The sequence below is a fragment of the Papio anubis genome, chromosome 12 (assembly GCF_008728515.1).
Source record: "Papio anubis isolate 15944 chromosome 12, Panubis1.0, whole genome shotgun sequence".
NCBI lineage: Eukaryota > Metazoa > Chordata > Mammalia > Primates > Cercopithecidae > Papio > Papio anubis.
In genome coordinates this window covers 102898809-102915303 of record NC_044987.1, presented here as the reverse complement: position 1 = coordinate 102915303, position 16495 = coordinate 102898809, and the positions used below count along the sequence as shown (strand labels likewise).

At 39.7% G+C, this 16495-nt stretch overlaps 1 protein-coding gene across 6 annotated transcripts in view; it reads left to right on the top strand.

The window, feature by feature from the left end:
- CKAP5 (cytoskeleton associated protein 5) overlaps positions 1–16495 on the top strand; it is a 99216-nt gene that overhangs the window by 13639 nt on the left and 69082 nt on the right. For 3 of the 6 annotated variants that reach the window (XM_021925834.1, XM_021925829.1, XM_021925831.2), the window contains exons 2-4: positions 6347–6440; positions 9073–9266; positions 11798–12004. In XM_021925834.1, the coding sequence (XP_021781526.1) occupies positions 6384–6440; positions 9073–9266; positions 11798–12004 (458 nt within the window). In that variant the 5' untranslated portion in view covers positions 6347–6383. Of the gene's footprint in view, positions 1–1064; positions 1195–6346; positions 6441–9072; positions 9267–11797; positions 12005–16495 lie in introns of those variants that run through there. The other 3 variants (XM_021925830.2, XM_021925833.1, XM_021925832.1) reach the window with 3 other exon arrangements.

Below are 16495 nucleotides of genomic sequence, written 5' to 3'. Positions count from 1 at the left end.
GATGGGAGACACAAAATGCAGTCAAACCTTGTAAACTAGGATTCAGGACAAACTCTTCCTCCAAAAAGAAAATTAAAACTAGTTGCTAACCTTTGGAGATCTCAGAGACTAGGACTTAACTCCTTGAAATATTAATGCTGTTTCTACTACAATTTTCTTAAGAACTCCTCATATTAAATTAGGTGACTGCACATTACAATTGTATTGGCATGCAAGATTACTTACATAGACTTGTACATTTATTTACATTGACTTTTAGGGCAATTTTTGAAAGATCATATTTTACACACGAGAAGGGGAAGGTTATTTTTCTTTTTTTTCTTTTATGGAGGTAAGGTTTCACTCGGTTGTTCAGGGTGGAGTGTTGTGGTGCATTCTGGCTCACTGCAGCCTAGTCCTGGGCTCGGGATCCTCCCACCTCAGCCTCCGCAGTAGCTGGGACTACAGGCTTGTACCACCATGCCCAGCTAATTTTTTATTTGTAGAGAGGGGTCTCACTTTGTTGCCCAGGCTGGTATTTTTCTATTTTACCTTCTGTTACCTTCCTGCTCATCTTGTATCATTGTCCAGGATTCCTCCTCCAGTTTTGTAAAGAAGGAATTCTGTGAAAAGGTGAGGTGGAGCATTCTAGGTTCTTTTCCGGGCCTTTGAGTTGCCATTTGAAGAACTGCTCGAGTCCAAAGGAGTTTAATGAAGTAAGCAGCTTACATATAATGAGGGGCTATGTATTTACCTTGATGCTTTGGCTGTTACCTGCAGTAATTTTTTTCACCCTTGGAGGAGGGATTAGGATTGTAATAGTGAGAACTGGTCATCTCCTTTGTTTCTGGAATATTATGTGTAATACCACCAAAAAAAGAGGTCCACCGAACCGCAGTAGTCTTGCTAGTTGGTCCATCATTTGCCTCTTGCCTTGGAAAGCCTATGACCTGGAAGCAGCTCCTGAGGCCTGCAAACCTCTGGGCGAAGATACACTGCGGCCCCTTTAAGCTTTCAGTGTGTGCGAAGAGAGGAACTGAGGGTGGGGCGGGCACTCTGGCAGTGGCGCTCCGGGCCCCGCCCTCGGAGGAGGCGTTTCCCAGCGGTCTGCAGCACCAATGCTGCTGCCGCCGCCGCCGCCGCCACAGCCTGCCGGGCATTCCTGCTGATCCTGCTCGGACCTTAGGTCCCCTGACCTCTCCCTGCCCGGGGAGCGTAAGTGTCAAACCACGGGCAAGGGACAAGCATCCCGAGACCGTGCTGCAAGTCCTGGTGGACAGTACTGGGGACTTTCCTGGCCTATCAGAGGCTAAGACGGCGAAAGAGCATAAACAATGCCGGCTGCAGTGAGCTAAAGCCAGGGCATCTGCTCTACTTCTGGGTGGTGACAGCAGCCGTAGGGTGCTTGTTTGGGTATGCAGTGGGTGAGCAGTGCCCACGACCTGGCTTTGCCCCCGCCTGGTTCTTACTTGGGGTGAGGAGAGGTTTGCTTTTACCAGAGTATAACCCATTTGAGCTGAATGGGTGGAGCTGAATCTCTTGCTCTGGGCCTTGGATCCTTACCCCGGTATTTGAAGACCTTGGTAGCTTTGGGATGAGTAAGCATTAGGTTTTCATCTACCTTGGTACAGTCGAGCAGCAACTCCACGTTGTCCTAATTCACAGCAGGTTTAGCTTTCTGTCTCTCCAGAGGCCTGTATTGGTGGTATCCCATACCCCTTTTGGATATGTTGACAGTGGTCATCTCTTAGGAAGAGTCCAGTTAACCTTTTTTCCTCCTGATACGAAGAGCACCGTGTGAAAGAGACAGCTCTTTACCCCTCTCTGTCTCTAAAGGAATTTGTGGGACACCACCATCCCAAGATTAGGAAAGCAAACACACCAAAGTTTGAAATAATCTGCTAGAAAACAGTTCAGATTTCTGGCCGCCTGGTAATGCAGAATACTCCAGCAAGAGGATAACACTTGTCCTTGTTAATGGGAAATACCTGGAGACAGTGAGGTTTTTTTAATTTGAGGGAAAGTCTTGTCATTTTTGCCACCTGCTACTCAGAGATGGGATTTTGTCAGATTTTGGTTAAGTAATAAAAATCTTAAGTTTTCTATGACAGTTACATAGTTGTTATGTTTCTTTAATCCAGTTGTCCTTCCTAGACATGGTTTGAGTAGATTTCTGGGCATGTGTATGCACTGCTTTTTTTTTTTTTAACAATTTTTTTTTTTATGAGCCTATCATCACACTCAGTGGTCATTCAAATAGGTTGCTTTTTGATGCAGCAGAAGTTTTTCTCAAACTTCTGTTCACATAATTCTGTGCTTCTGCAATAGCATCTCCTTAGCCAGAAGTGAGAGTCCAGGAATGGTAATCAAATTCAGATCTCTTGTATTGTGATAGTGAAGAGCTTTTGTAGGTCAAGAGCTTGCGAATTTGCCATAAAATAGTCGTACTGCCAGTGGTTTTTTTCTAAGTAGAAGAGAAAATAATCTGTACAGTAGCTCTGTAATTACTCTTATAGATTGTCAAAATACAGGAATTTAAACTAAAAAGACACCACATTTGGGCCCATGGGTTGTAGGGAAGAGAGATAGACTGAGAAGTAGGAGACATAGGTTCTAGGCCCAGCTCTAATATTACTCATGACTTAATCTCTCTGTCCCTTACTTTTAACTGGTTGGTTAATGAGAAAATGCACAGATTTTGGGGTCTCTTTTATGATGGGATATAGTGCATATTTAATAGGAAATTTGTTATTTATTTGAACACTAAACTGAAAAATCAGACAATTTGGAATTTATTCTAAGTTCTGCCTTCATGTATAACCTTGAAAACGTTTCTTAACCTCTAGTCTACAAATAAACAATTACACCTAAACCTTTTCAGTGATAACATGGACTATATGGTATTTGAGCTCTTAGGTAGACATATTTAGATCAGTGGTATATGATTATAATATTTCTGTAAAACATACTTATTTTAGCTGGCCTCCTTGTCTTTGCCTCTGTTTTAGACTGGGATAAAAATCTGAGAGCTCTGAATAATTGAAATTTCTGAATATGTGTCTTTAGTAGGGACTAGATCAGATAAACCACAGCAAGCATTATATATAGTTCAAATTAATCTTATTAATGCTTCTCTTTGTTGGCAATTTTATTTGCTCTTTAGGCATCAAACTCTATTGTGTACCAAAAACTTGGCTTCTTATATCTGTTTATAAAATCCAGATCAGTCTGCTCATCCCTATATGATACTCTAATTTTTTGAGAAACTTCCAAATGGTTTTACACAGCAGCTAGACCATTTGGCATTCAACTTTAAAAATGCACAGATATAATAATTTTTATTGTATTTTACAGACATCCAGTATTCAGCTGGTGGGAGTGGTGGGGGAAGACTGGTCCTGAGTTTGAAAAGCACATTTTGATGAACATGTGAACTGTTTCCAGCTTTTGACTATTACGAACAACATTGTTCTGATATCGCTATATAGGTTTTCTGGTGTAATTTGCATCAGCTTCTAGGCTATACATCTAGGAATAGAGTTGCTGGGTTGTAGGGCATGTGTATCTGATAACGCCATACAGGTTTCCAGACTGTTAAACTATTCTGTCTCCCATCATTGCTGTATTTGAGTTCCTGCAGATTCTCTCGACTCCTTTAAATTACGCTGCTGCTGTTTCATGGCAATCCTAGGGGTTTTGAAGAAGAGTCTTAGTGAAAGTTCCACATATCCTAATAAACTTTTACAATTCCATCTTTCTCTGGGATATTTTCTTCTTTGCGATGGGAGGGAAGAAGATGTAAAGGAAGAAGCATAGACTGCATCTTAGTTTAATTTCATTACTTACCAGTTTTGTTGTTTTCGCAGGTTACTTGATCTTTATGAATCTAGTGTAAAATGAGAATATATTTCTTTCATGTAGTTGATGTTAGTACAAAGTGAATTAGCATGTTTTAAAAGTACTTTGCACAGTGCCTGATTCGGAATAGATAATATCAGAGTATATATTCAGTAAACAAATATTTATTGAAAACATATTTTGTGTCAGGCCAGAACTAGGGATGGAGAATTAAGGAGGACCTCTTCTATGTTATTTTTAATATTGAAAAATTGGCCAGCTTGGCAACATAGTGAGACCCCATCTCTACAAAAAACTGAAAAATTAGTTGGGCATGGTGACACGCGCCTGTAGTCCCAGCTACTCGGGAGACTAAAGCGAAAGAATCACTTGAACCTGGAGGCGGAGGTTGGGAGGATCACTTGAGCCCAGGACGTTAAGGTTGCAGTGAGCTGTGATCACACCACTGCACTCTAGCCTGGGTGACAGAGTGAGACCCTGTCTCAAAAATGAAAAAGAAAAATTGGAAACAAATGTCCAATGGTAGGGTTGGTAATTATGGTACATTCATAAAATGGAATACTATGTAGACTTTAAACATCGTAGTCTCAAATCTGGGAAAATGTTTGTGATCATATAAGAAAAATGTTATAAGAGGATTATGCCTATCTTTTTCATATAATTTATATATTACATGTGTATTGAAAAAAAACTGGAAGGAGTCAAGTGGATACATAATTTAGTGTTCATCATGGTTATTAGGTGGCGGTGAAATTGTGTTAGTAAATTTTCTGCAGTTAACACACATTACTTTTATAATAAGAAAAAGGTGTTGTCTAGATAGATAGCATAGGGGTGGTTGTGGTGGCTCACAATCAGTGGGATCACTTGAGCCCAAGAGTTCGAGACCAGTCTGGGCAATATAACGAGACCTTGTCTCTACAACAAATTTCAAAATTAGCTGAGCATAGTGGTGCATACCTGCAGTCCCAGCAACTCCGAGCTACTCGGGAGGCAGAGGTGTAAGGATTGCTTGAGCCCAGGAGGTGGAGGTTGCAGTGAGCTAAGATCGTGTTCCCTCCACTCCAGCCTGGACGACAGAGTGAGATGCTGTCTCAAAAAAAAGAAGATAGGTAGCATAAAGTTATTAAAAGGATGTTGACTGTAAGCCTCACTAAAAAAAAAAAAATGGTTTACATAAAGAATACGTATAAAGGTTCATTCAGGGATTTAATTTTGTAGTCGTTTATGTAAACATTGACTAGTCATGTTTGCCAGAATGAAGGAGCTCGGCAGCATCAACACTTTTACATATTGATTATTTTCTTTGTTTTCTTTTATTTACTTGTTTATTTATTTTGTTGAGATGGAGTCTGTCACCCAGGCTGAAGTGCAGTGGTGCGATCTCAGCTCACTGCAAACTCCATCTTCCAGGTTCAAGCCATTCTCCTGCCTCAGCCTCCCAAGTAGCTGGGACTACAGGCACCCACCATCACACCCGACTAATTTTTTGTTTTTTTAGTAGAGATGGGGTTTCACTGTGTTAGCCAGGATGGTCTCGATCCTGACCTTGTGATCTGCCCGCCTTGGCCTCTCAAAGTGGTTGGGATTACAGGCGTGAGCCACTGCACTTGGCCCCCATATTGATTATTTTCTATAAGTAATTCTAGGTGAAAGTATGACTTTTTCCAAAACTTTTTTCTTGGCCTTTTAAAAGGCCAGATAGCTCAGCAATTCAGTTTTATTCTAGCTTTGTTTTATATCTAAGAAGTTCTCATTTGTGAAAATATATAAGCATCATTTTTTAAAAAACAAATTTTTGGTTTTTTTGAGACAGAGTCTTGCTCTGTTGCCCATGCTGGAGTGTAGTGGCATGATCACAGCTCACTGCAACTTCTGTCTCTTGGGCTCAAGCAGTCCTCCCACCTCAGCTTCCTGAGTAGCTGGGACTACAGTCACACACCACTACACCTGGCTGATTTTTGTATTTTTAGCATAGACAGGATTTCATCATGTTGCCCAGACTTGAATATATTTATATTTTTTGAGTTACTTTATTTATTTTTTTTGAGATGGAGTCTCACTCTTTGCCCAGGCTAGAATGCAGTGGGATGATTTTGGCTCACTGCAACCTCTGCCTACCAGGTTCAAGTGATTCTTCTGTGTCAGCCTCCCGAGTACCTGGGACTGCAGGTGTGCACCACCACACCCAGCTAATTTTTGTATTTTCAGTAGAGATGGGGTTTCACCTTGTTGACCAGACTGGTCTTGAACTCCTGACCTCAGGTGATATGCCCGCCTCGGCCTCCCAAAGTGCTGGGATTGCAGGCGTGAGCCACCACCGTGCCCTGTCTTTTGAGTGACTTAAAAAAAAAAAAAGTTAATATTAATTGAATTAAGTGGGGATCTGACCAAAGAATGGGATTTTTACTCTTGTTATTGCATGAATGATAAAATAATCTCAGAAAAGTTATTTTTGTCTTAAGAGATTGCCTGATTGCTAAGTAGGTTTCTACCTTTATCTGACCAGGAAATACTCTTAATTCTAAGGAAAACCTGGAAGCACAATGGGAGATGACAGTGAGTGGTTGAAACTGCCAGTTGATCAGAAATGTGAACACAAGGTAAGACTCTTCTGGAATTTGATTTCAGTGTCATTGGCTTGTTTTGTCAGCAGTTATACTATCATCTTACTTAGAAGCATGTGAAAACATTGGCAGTTTCAAAAATACTGAAGCCTTGTTAGGTATGTTATTTTTTCTCATTGAAAATAGGTTTCTCTAGCTCAACTAAAAATTTTTTTGAGTCTCTGGAAAGAATTCCAAGAAAAGATACTAGTGAAGTGAAAAGTAAGTGGTATCTATAAAAAGTTAGTAACTGGCTAGTTTTTTCATCTCCTTCTATATACAGTACAATATACTTCTGATACTTAAGTAGTTACTAACATTTTATTATATAGAGACTCTTCTTTGGAGATGTGTTCTGAATTTGGCCTTAGAAATCCAACATTTTTTGGTTCTCTGATGTATATAATCTGCATTCCAGTATTTACCCTCAGAATCTACCAATCTTTATTTTCTAGTTTAAGCTAATAAGAGACAATTTATCACATCATGTCATTATTTGGTGGGCATCCTTTCAGATTATCTTATTTTTTCCCCAACTATACCTCTAGTTTCTTTTATTTTTAATCATTTTAAAAACTACAAACATCTACCATCTGGTAGATTTTAGAATTTCATTTCTTCTTGTAAATGTAGTCTACTCAAAGTCCTCAGGTTAACCACTTTATGTTCTTGACAGTTCCTTTAAAGTTTGTTTTGAATTTGAGTATTCAAGATTTATGGTTGTTGATTACTAAAAATACTGAATAAAATATACTAACTTACACAGTTGTATACATACAGTTCTACATATGTAGAGTAGAAATTTGGAGCCATGGTCCCTATATCCTCCACAGAACCATTCGTTCATCCTATATAATAAATTAGCCAAGGCTGAATACTGTATCAAAAATCAACATGTAGCTCTTCAAATAAGACCAGATTAACAGTGAGCTAGTTGGTTTTTATTCTAATTCGCATAGAAATTGTTGGTATGTAGTACATTAAATTGCAACAAAAATTTTGGGGCGAATTTTGGAACTTATTTAGAATCGTAACTATTTATAATGCTTTTTTTTTGGTAGATAATGTATTTTCTCGCTGAAAGGGGCAGACAAAATAGATAAATCTTAAAGGTTTTCCAATTTTTGAGTGGTTAATATATGCTAAGAGTTTTTCAATCTCGTGTGATTTGGTGCTTTTTTTTTTTCATTTTTTGAGCATTTATTATGTGTTTTTGAAACTTAAAGAATAGAGATATTAAATCTGGTTTAGGGAACACTCATTCTACTTTATAGAATGAGATGTTGCCCAATTTAAAAAAAAAAAATCTGGTTTAAATTGATTAGTAAATGTACAACTATGATATTAATTTATGTTATACTTCACTCTAATGTTGCAGAATGGGTAATGCCTTCTTCCTAATGAACTCTTCTTATAGTGGGTTAGGCAGTATTCCTTCCTTAGAAGGAACAGTTTTTTCTGTGAGCATAGCACCTGCCCCAAATTACATTTTCATTTAGACAAATAACATGTAAATTATTTCTGTTTTTCAATCATATGTTGATCCTTCTGTCTCTTTGATCTAATAGTGTAGAGGACAAACATCTAATTCTTCACTAATGCCTAACACAGTAAATGCAAATTTGATCATCCCACGAACTAACTTCTCATTTAACTGCCCCCAAATCATTTCATTGCTTTCCCATTGATCTTAGAATAATGAGTGGAATCTTTCCTTTGGCCTTCATAGTCCTGCATGGTCTGGCCTTTTCCAGTCCTCTCCTGCTTATTTTGTACCATGCTCCCCTTCTCTTTCTTTATAGGAGTGGGAAATACCATATTCCCTGCTGCCATAGGGCCCTGGAGTATACTGTTCCTTCTGGAATGTTCTTTCTCCCCCTTTGCCACTCTTTCCTGATTCGTTCCTATTTGTCTTTCAGGGCTCAGCTTAATTACCGTTTCTCAGGAAAATTTTTCTTAACACTGAGACAAAGCCTTTTATAGTGTATACTTTTATAGCACCAAGTTGCTTCTCCTTTGTAGTACTTAATGTTTTGTTAATTTTAAACTTATTTGTATGATAGCTTAATGTCCCCTCCTGCTGGAGTGTAAGCTCCACAATGGCCAGAGCTGAATTGATTTTTGTTTATTAAACATCTGTTTAATAAATTAATGGAAAAAGAATACCTCAGTAAAAATGTCTGAAATCTACTGGCTGAAATTAATATACAGTGTAATATAAAGCTGCCTAATGATTATACAAAAATAGAACCAAAAAACAGCATATACTTTGGAGATGGGGGCAGTTTCATCAGGGTGATTTCTCATGTTTGAGTTGTCACATCTTTAATACAATATTATAAAGAAGTAATAACTAATACTTAGATACAATGTGAGATTCATTTATAATGGCCTATTATGAATGGCAGAGTATCATAAACACTAAACACTTGTAAAAAGTTTATTAGCTAATCTTTTTTGAAAACTGCCAATTTCTTAAACTCTTTTTTTGTTTCCAGTCATGGGGTCCTTTGTTCACATTACCTGACATGGGGTATTCATTTTTACTCTCACACCCTCCCCCTCAAATTAACAGTAGATGATAATATCATTAAATTGTGTTTTGTTTCAAAATATACTTTTCTTTTAGCTGTGGAAAGCAAGGTTAAGTGGGTATGAAGAGGCCCTGAAGATCTTCCAGAAAATAAAGGATGAAAAGAGCCCAGAATGGTCCAAATTTTTAGGATTGATCAAAAAATTTGTCACAGATTCCAATGCAGTGGTTCAATTGAAAGGATTAGAAGCTGCACTTGTTTATGTTGAAAATGCCCATGTAGCAGGAAAGTAAGTACTTTCTTTCCAACTTTACTGATAAAAACCCCTGTTTGGTGTTACATAAGTTATGTGTGTTTATAGATCATTGTCCTTAGTTATTAGCAGTTTTAGAATAGATGAATTTTCTTTTTTTTTTTTTTTTTTGAGACGGAGTCTCACTGTGTCTCCCAGGCTGGAGTGCAGTGGCGCGATCTCGGCTCACTGCAAGCTCCGCCCCCCGGGTTCACGCCATTCTCCCGCCTCAGCCTCCCAAGTAGCTGGGACTACAGGCGCCCGCTACCGCGCCCGGCTAGTTTTTTGTATTTTTAGTAGAGACGGGGTTTCACCATGTTAGCCAGGATGGTCTCGATCTCCTGACCTTGTGATCCACCCGCCTCGGCCTCCCAAAGTGCTGGGATTACAGGCTTGAGCCACCGCGCCCGGCCTAGATGAATTTTCTTACTTTCATAGTTTCTTTTTTTTTTTTTTTGAGACCGAGTCTCATTCTGTCGCCCAAGCTGGAGTGCGGTGGCCAGATCTCAGCTCACTGCAAGCTCCGCCTCCCGGGTTTACGCCATTCTCCTGCCTCAGCCTCCCGAGTAGCTGGGACTACAGGCGCCCGCCACCGTGCCCGGCTAGTTTTTGGTATTTTTTAGTAGAGACGGGGTTTCACCGTGTTAGCCAGGATGGTCTCGATCTCCTGACCTCGTGATCCGCCCGTCTCGGCCTCCCAAAGTGCTGGGATTACAGGCTTGAGCCACCGCGCCCGGCCTCATAGTTTCTTAATACTTGTTTTTCATTCAGTCTTTATTCCCCGAAATCTAAATGGTACATGAGATCTGTAGAGGAATAAATTAGAAATAATATTTTGAGGGTTTACTTTAAGGTTTGATGACCAAGTGGTTTTCCTTTTAAGCTTTTTGTATGGGAATTATTCTAAACTAAAAGCAAGAGTCTTTACTAACTTCAAAAATAAACTGAGAGATTGTCAGTAAAGGAATTATCAGAATTTCACTGAAGAGATTTGGGCATTATAAAAAACTAAATTTTTTACAAGGGTTCTTAGGTGATGTTAGAATCACGTCTTTCTCCCTGTGTTCATTAGGCATTTTTATTTCTTGGGGGAGGTAATGCTTACTAAACAACCTCAGTGACTCCTGGCCTGTTTATCTTGATCTGTGAATGACAGATTTCTAGTCATCCTACTATCCTATACCTCATAGACCTGATTTTCCTAACTCTAGTCTCTGGGTTATTGAAAGGAACCCTCCATACGAAAAAAAAGTTGAAACACTTAATTGCACAAGAAATATATACTTGACTTACTTCAAAGATTATACCAGTAAAGATCATTATTAATTCGACAATTTGGTTAACTGGCATCACTGGGTTTCCTTTACCATTAGTAAAACTATCACTTTTTAATTTCTCTTCTGATACCAGAAGCTATTTTTTGATAAATACTGCATGTAATCTCAACCCACTCAGTTTTTCTAATTCCCAGTAGTATAGGTTTCATTTCATTTAGAAGAGATTCAAAGCAGTAAAGTTATTGTAAAGTCTTATTAAGGAGTCAAGAGTAGTCTTTTGTTATTAAAGGTACATATCCATTCCCTCTGCGAAGAAATCCTCTTTTCCTAAAAAGTGTTAAAAACGACTTAAAAAATTTTTTTGCCCAGATGCAGTGGCATGTGCCTATAGTCCTAGCTACTCAGGAGGCTGAGACAGGAAGATCGCTTGAGCCCAAGAGTTTAAGGTTACAATGAGCTATAATCCCACCACTGCACTCCAACTGGGTAACGGCACAAGACCCTCTCTCTTTTTTGTTTTTTTGTTTTTTTGTTTTTTTTTGAGACAGAGTTTTGCACTTGTTGCCCAGACTGGAGTGCAATGACGCGATCTTGGCTCACCACAACCTCCACCTCCCGGGTTCAAGTGATTCTCCTGCCTCAGCCTCCTGAGTAGCTGGGATTACAGGCATGCGCCACCACACCCGGGTAATTTTGTATTTTTAGTAGAGATGAGGTTTCACCATTTTGGTCAGGCTGGTCTTGAACTCCTGACCTCAGGTGATCCGCCTGTCTCAGCCTCCCAAAGTGCTGGGATTACAGGCATGAGCCGCTACACCCGACTGAACCTGTCTCTTTAAAAAATAAATAAATAAATAAATAAATAAATAAAAATAAAAGCAAGCATTCTGTAACCCTACTTTTGTAAAATATATTTGTATGTCCATATACACACACACTTAGAGAAAGGTCTGGAAGGAGGGATATCAAAAAGTTGAAAGAAGTTTTCTCTGGGTGGTGGGATATCAAGGGATCTTTACTTTTTTGTTTGAATGTTCTACATTTATAAACTTACTATGTCTGCTATGACATGTCTTAAAATTTTGTGGTTAACATAAGTTTTTAAAATATTCTTGAACATAAATTTAAAAATTAAAGACTCATTTACTGTATTTCTAGCATTTGTAAAAGTATTTGTACACCCCCTTTCCATGACCATTTTCCAATTCTTACTACTAAAATGGGGTCTTTGTTCTTTATAATATGTTACAGAACCACAGGAGAAGTTGTGTCAGGTGTCGTAAGTAAAGTATTCAACCAACCTAAAGCCAAAGCCAAGGAGCTGGGCATAGAGATCTGTCTTATGTACATAGAGATTGAGAAAGGAGAGGCTGTGCAAGAAGAGCTCTTGAAAGGCTTGGACAATAAGAATCCCAAGATCATAGTGGCCTGTGTAGAGACATTGAGGAAAGCCTTAAGGTAAGACTTTGTTTTAGTTCTGTTAACTACAGCAGTAGTCCCCAACCTTTTTGGCACCAGGGACCCGTTTCATGGAAGACAGTTTTTCCACGGAAGAATTGTGTGTTGCAGATGGGGGATGGTTTTGAGATGAAACTGTTCCACCTCAAAAGGAGTGTGCACATCCCGCACATGTGCAGTTCGCAGTAGGGTTCACACTCGTATGAGAACCTTAATGCTCTGCTGATCTGGCAGGAGGCAGAGCTTAGGTGGTAATGCTTGCTTGGGAGCTGTTCACCTCCTGCTCTGTGCCTGGTTCCTAACAGGCCACTGTACTGCTCCACAGCCCAGGGGTTAGGGACCCCTGAACTAGAGTATCTCAATTGAGTTTGGATTCCTGGTTTAAACAGAAATGGAAACTGCAGAATTTGACTTAGCATGGCAAAACAAGCAAGAAAAGTGACCTGAGCAAGGAAAGTCATTCCCCAAGTATGACTAATTTTAGCCTTCAAGTGTGTTTTATAGTTATTTTATCTGAATCCCTTTCTAATGAAGATGAATAGAGATTTCTGACCTGTTATCAGATTAAGAATTGGGCTTTTCAACTGGGGGCAGTGGCTCGTGCCTGTAATCCCAGCACTTTGGAAGGCCGAGTTAGGAGGATCACTTGGGGCCAAGAGCTTAAGACCAGCCTGGGCAAGATGGCGAGACCCTGCCACTATAAAAAAGAAGCTGAGGGCCAGGCGCGGTGGCTCACACCTGTAATCCCAGCACTTTGGGAGGCTGAGGTGGGTGGATCACAAGGTCAGGAGATCGAGACCATCCTGGCTAACACGGTGAAATCCCATCTCCACTAAAAATACAAAAAATTAGCTGGGTGTGGTGGTGGGCGCCTATAGTCCCAGCTACTTGGGAGGCTGAGGCAGGAGAATGGCAGGAACCCGGGAGGCGGAGCTTGCAGTGAGCCGAGATTGCGCCACTGCACTCCAGCCTAGGTGACAGAACGAGACTCCGTCTCTTAAAAAAAAAAAAAAGAAGCTGAGATAGGGAGGATTCCTTCAGTCTAGAAGTTCTAGGCTGCACTGAGCTATGATTGTGCCACTGCATTTCAGCCTGGGTGAGAGAGCAAGACCTTGTCTCTTTAAAAAATAAATATGGCCAGGCTCAGTGGCTCACTCCTATAATCCCAGCACTTTGGGAGACTGAGGCAGGCAGATCACAAGGTCGGGAGTTTGAGACCAGCCTGGCCAACATGGTGAAACCTGTCTCTACTAAAAATACAAAAAAATTAGCTGGGCATGGTGGCGCGTGCCTGTAATTCCAGCTACTCGGAAGCCTGCGGCAGGAGAATCGCTTGAACCTGGGAGACAGAGGTTGCAGTGACCCAAGATCACGCCACTGCACTACAGCCTGGGCGACAGAGCAAGACTCAAAAATATATAAATAAATACATTTTAAAAATTGGCCTTTTGGTGGAAAAGCACTGCAAAAAAAAAAGTACTGGCCTTTTGTTGGAAAACTACTCCTCAGGGTATTTAAGCAGCTCTTTTTCTCTTGTTATCTTAAGTATAGACTTTTGAAGTCTATACTTTGAGATGTTGGCTAAAGATATAGTTTATGGACTAAAGCAAACCTTTATTTAGGTGCCTTTTTAGTAAAGTAGAAGCAAATGCTATATGCCTTTAAAGAGAAGCACAGTGAAAGCAAATAGAAAAGTAACGTTTACTCTTAATGTAGTAAGTTCTTTTCAACCCTAGACTTCCTTGTTGTTTGGCCATGAAATTTTTCATGGATAGGATCTCTTTCAGGAACAAGTGGCTGTAATTTGCTGTGGAAATCTGAATTAGACAGATCACTAGTTTGTTCAGATTTGGCAGTTCTTCTAATCTGATATCCTGTCCCCAAGTACTGTCTATATGAGATATTTTAGAAAGCGGCTGTAGTGAAACCCTCACAGAATGAAGATCATCCACCTCACCTCTCGTGATTTTGTGTATGACCTACATCTTGGAGAAAAATGTTTCCTTTGGTGTTTATCTTCTGTGAAAGTATAAAAACTCTTGAATTTTGTTGAATGATCTTTGATTTATAGGTCTTTACTTTTTTTTTTGCTTTGTTCATAATGTACTTTTATAAAATTTGACTTGCTTAGATTCTTATGTGAATGAAGTTTCCTTGTTTCTAGCCGATTATGGTATAGCAAGCAGATGTTTTTCTGAGTAGTAAACAGTACGCTCATTCTATTATCTTAGAAATTTAGTGACTTGTCTTAGTTATCAGAACTATGCTTATATCAATAAATCTTTTATGTCCTTAGTGATGTCTGAATTTTAAAAATATACTATAATCTTTGGTGTTTTTGTTTTGTTTTGTTTTGTTTTTTGAGACAAGGTCTCGCCCTGTCACCCAGACTGGAGTACAGTGGTGCGATCTCAGCTCACTGCACCCTCCGCCCCTGGGTTCAAGCGATTCTTGTGCCTCAAGCCTCCTGAGTAGCTGGGACTACAGGTGAACACCACCATGCCCAGCTAATTTTTGTGTTTTTAATAGAGATGGGGTTTCACCATGTTGTTTAGGCTGGTCTGGAACTCCTGGCATCAAGTGATCCCGCCTCAGCCTCCCAAAGTGCTGGGATTACAGATGTGAGCAACTGCACCTGGCCTATAATCTTCTATGTTTAAATTATAAGTTTCTAGTCTGGAGTGCTGTGTACTCTGGTTATTTCATTTTTTAGCTAAATTGGGAAAATAAGGGTAGGATAATAACAAGTTAGGTATATCTCATGTTTTCCTCATAGATGTTGTTATATATCCCATCCCTGTGTGGTTCTTTATTTGTCCTAAAGCATGTCAGAATCTATAGTTTAACTAGGTAGCTCTCTGGGACCCTCAAGAACCCTGAGGCCAAACTGCTTGATCCTGGGTTCTAGAGCTTGCTAAAGCTTTGTTAGTGAGAGCTTCAGGTGACCAGAAACATTTGTGGTACCTAAAACAGGTTTCTAGTACCCTTTTGTGTTTTCTATAGTGATATGTTTAGTATCAAAATTAGGTTTTATTTTATTAAGGTATCTATTTTCCATGTGGACTTGCTCCATCTTTTTTTTCCTTACAGAAGTAGACCTGGATAGAGAAAAAAGAGTCAGATGAAACAGTGATAATATATAGGAAGATTTAAGAAATCTCAAATGTTAGGTTCTTCAGGCACCATGTTAAATATCACTAAAACAAAATGGTTTATTGCCACTATAATTTCTCATTTTTTCTTTAATCGGCTGAGCCAAATATAAAGGCATTTTAAAAGAAATCTTAGAGATTTATGTAGGTTATTCTCATGATATTTATACTTAAACTATATTGCATAGCCAGGTATCTTATTAAAAATTATTTTTTTATTGCGCCTGTAGTCCCACCTCCTCAGGAGGCAAGAAAATTACTTGAGTCCAGGGGGTGATGCTGCAGTGAGCTATGATTGTGCCACTGTACTCCAGCCTGGGTAACAGAGTAAGAAACTATCTCAATAATAATAATTATTAATTATTATTATTATTATTATTAAGGCCAGGAGCAGTGGCTCATGCCTGTATTGTCGCAGCACTTTGGGTTGGGAGGCTGAGGCAGACAGATTGTCTGAGCCCAGGAGTTCAAGACCAGCCTGGGCAACAAGGAGAAACCCCGTCTCTGCAAAAAATACAAAAAAAAAATTAGCTGGGCATAGTGGTGCACCACTATAGTCTCAGCTGCTTGGGGCACTGAGTCTGGAGAACAGCTTGAGCAGGGGAGGTCGAGGCTGCAGTGAGCTGTGATCACACCACTGCATTCCAGCCTGGATGACATAGTGAGACCCTATCTCCAAAAAATTAAAAACAAAAACCAAGAAAAAAAATCGCTGGAGTACACTAGTAGCTATTACTGAATAATTTTGTTGCATTTGCTCACATGAGATAAATTTGTGCACATTAGATAATAGAAAAATAATACATTTGAGTCCTACTACTCATACAGAATTTCAGTATTCTTTCATAAATACATCTCTTCTGCTCTAGAATTTGATACTCAGAAATGGTAATAGTGATATTAGATAGCTAAAATTGGCCAGTTGGGAACATGGAAATGTAATCTATGACAGATATGTAAGGTTAAATACACTTTTTTTCTTTTTTTGAGATGGAGCCTTGCTCTGTTGCCTAGGCTGGAGTGCAGTGGCACGATCTCGGCACACGGCAACCTCTGCCTCCCGGTTTCAGGTGATTCTTCCACCTCTGCCTCCCAAGTAACTGGGATTACAGGTGCCCACCATCATGCCTGGCTAATTTTTGTGTTTTTATAGGGACAGGGTTTCCCCATATTGGCCAGGCTGGCCTTGAACTTCTGACCCCAGGTGATCTACCTGCCTCGGCATCCCAAAATGCTGGGATTACAGGTGTGAGCCACTGTGCCCGGCGAAATATGCTTTTTGAAAGAAGTCAAAATGCAACTATTTCCCCATAAAAAACTGATGCAGTGAAAGATTTAA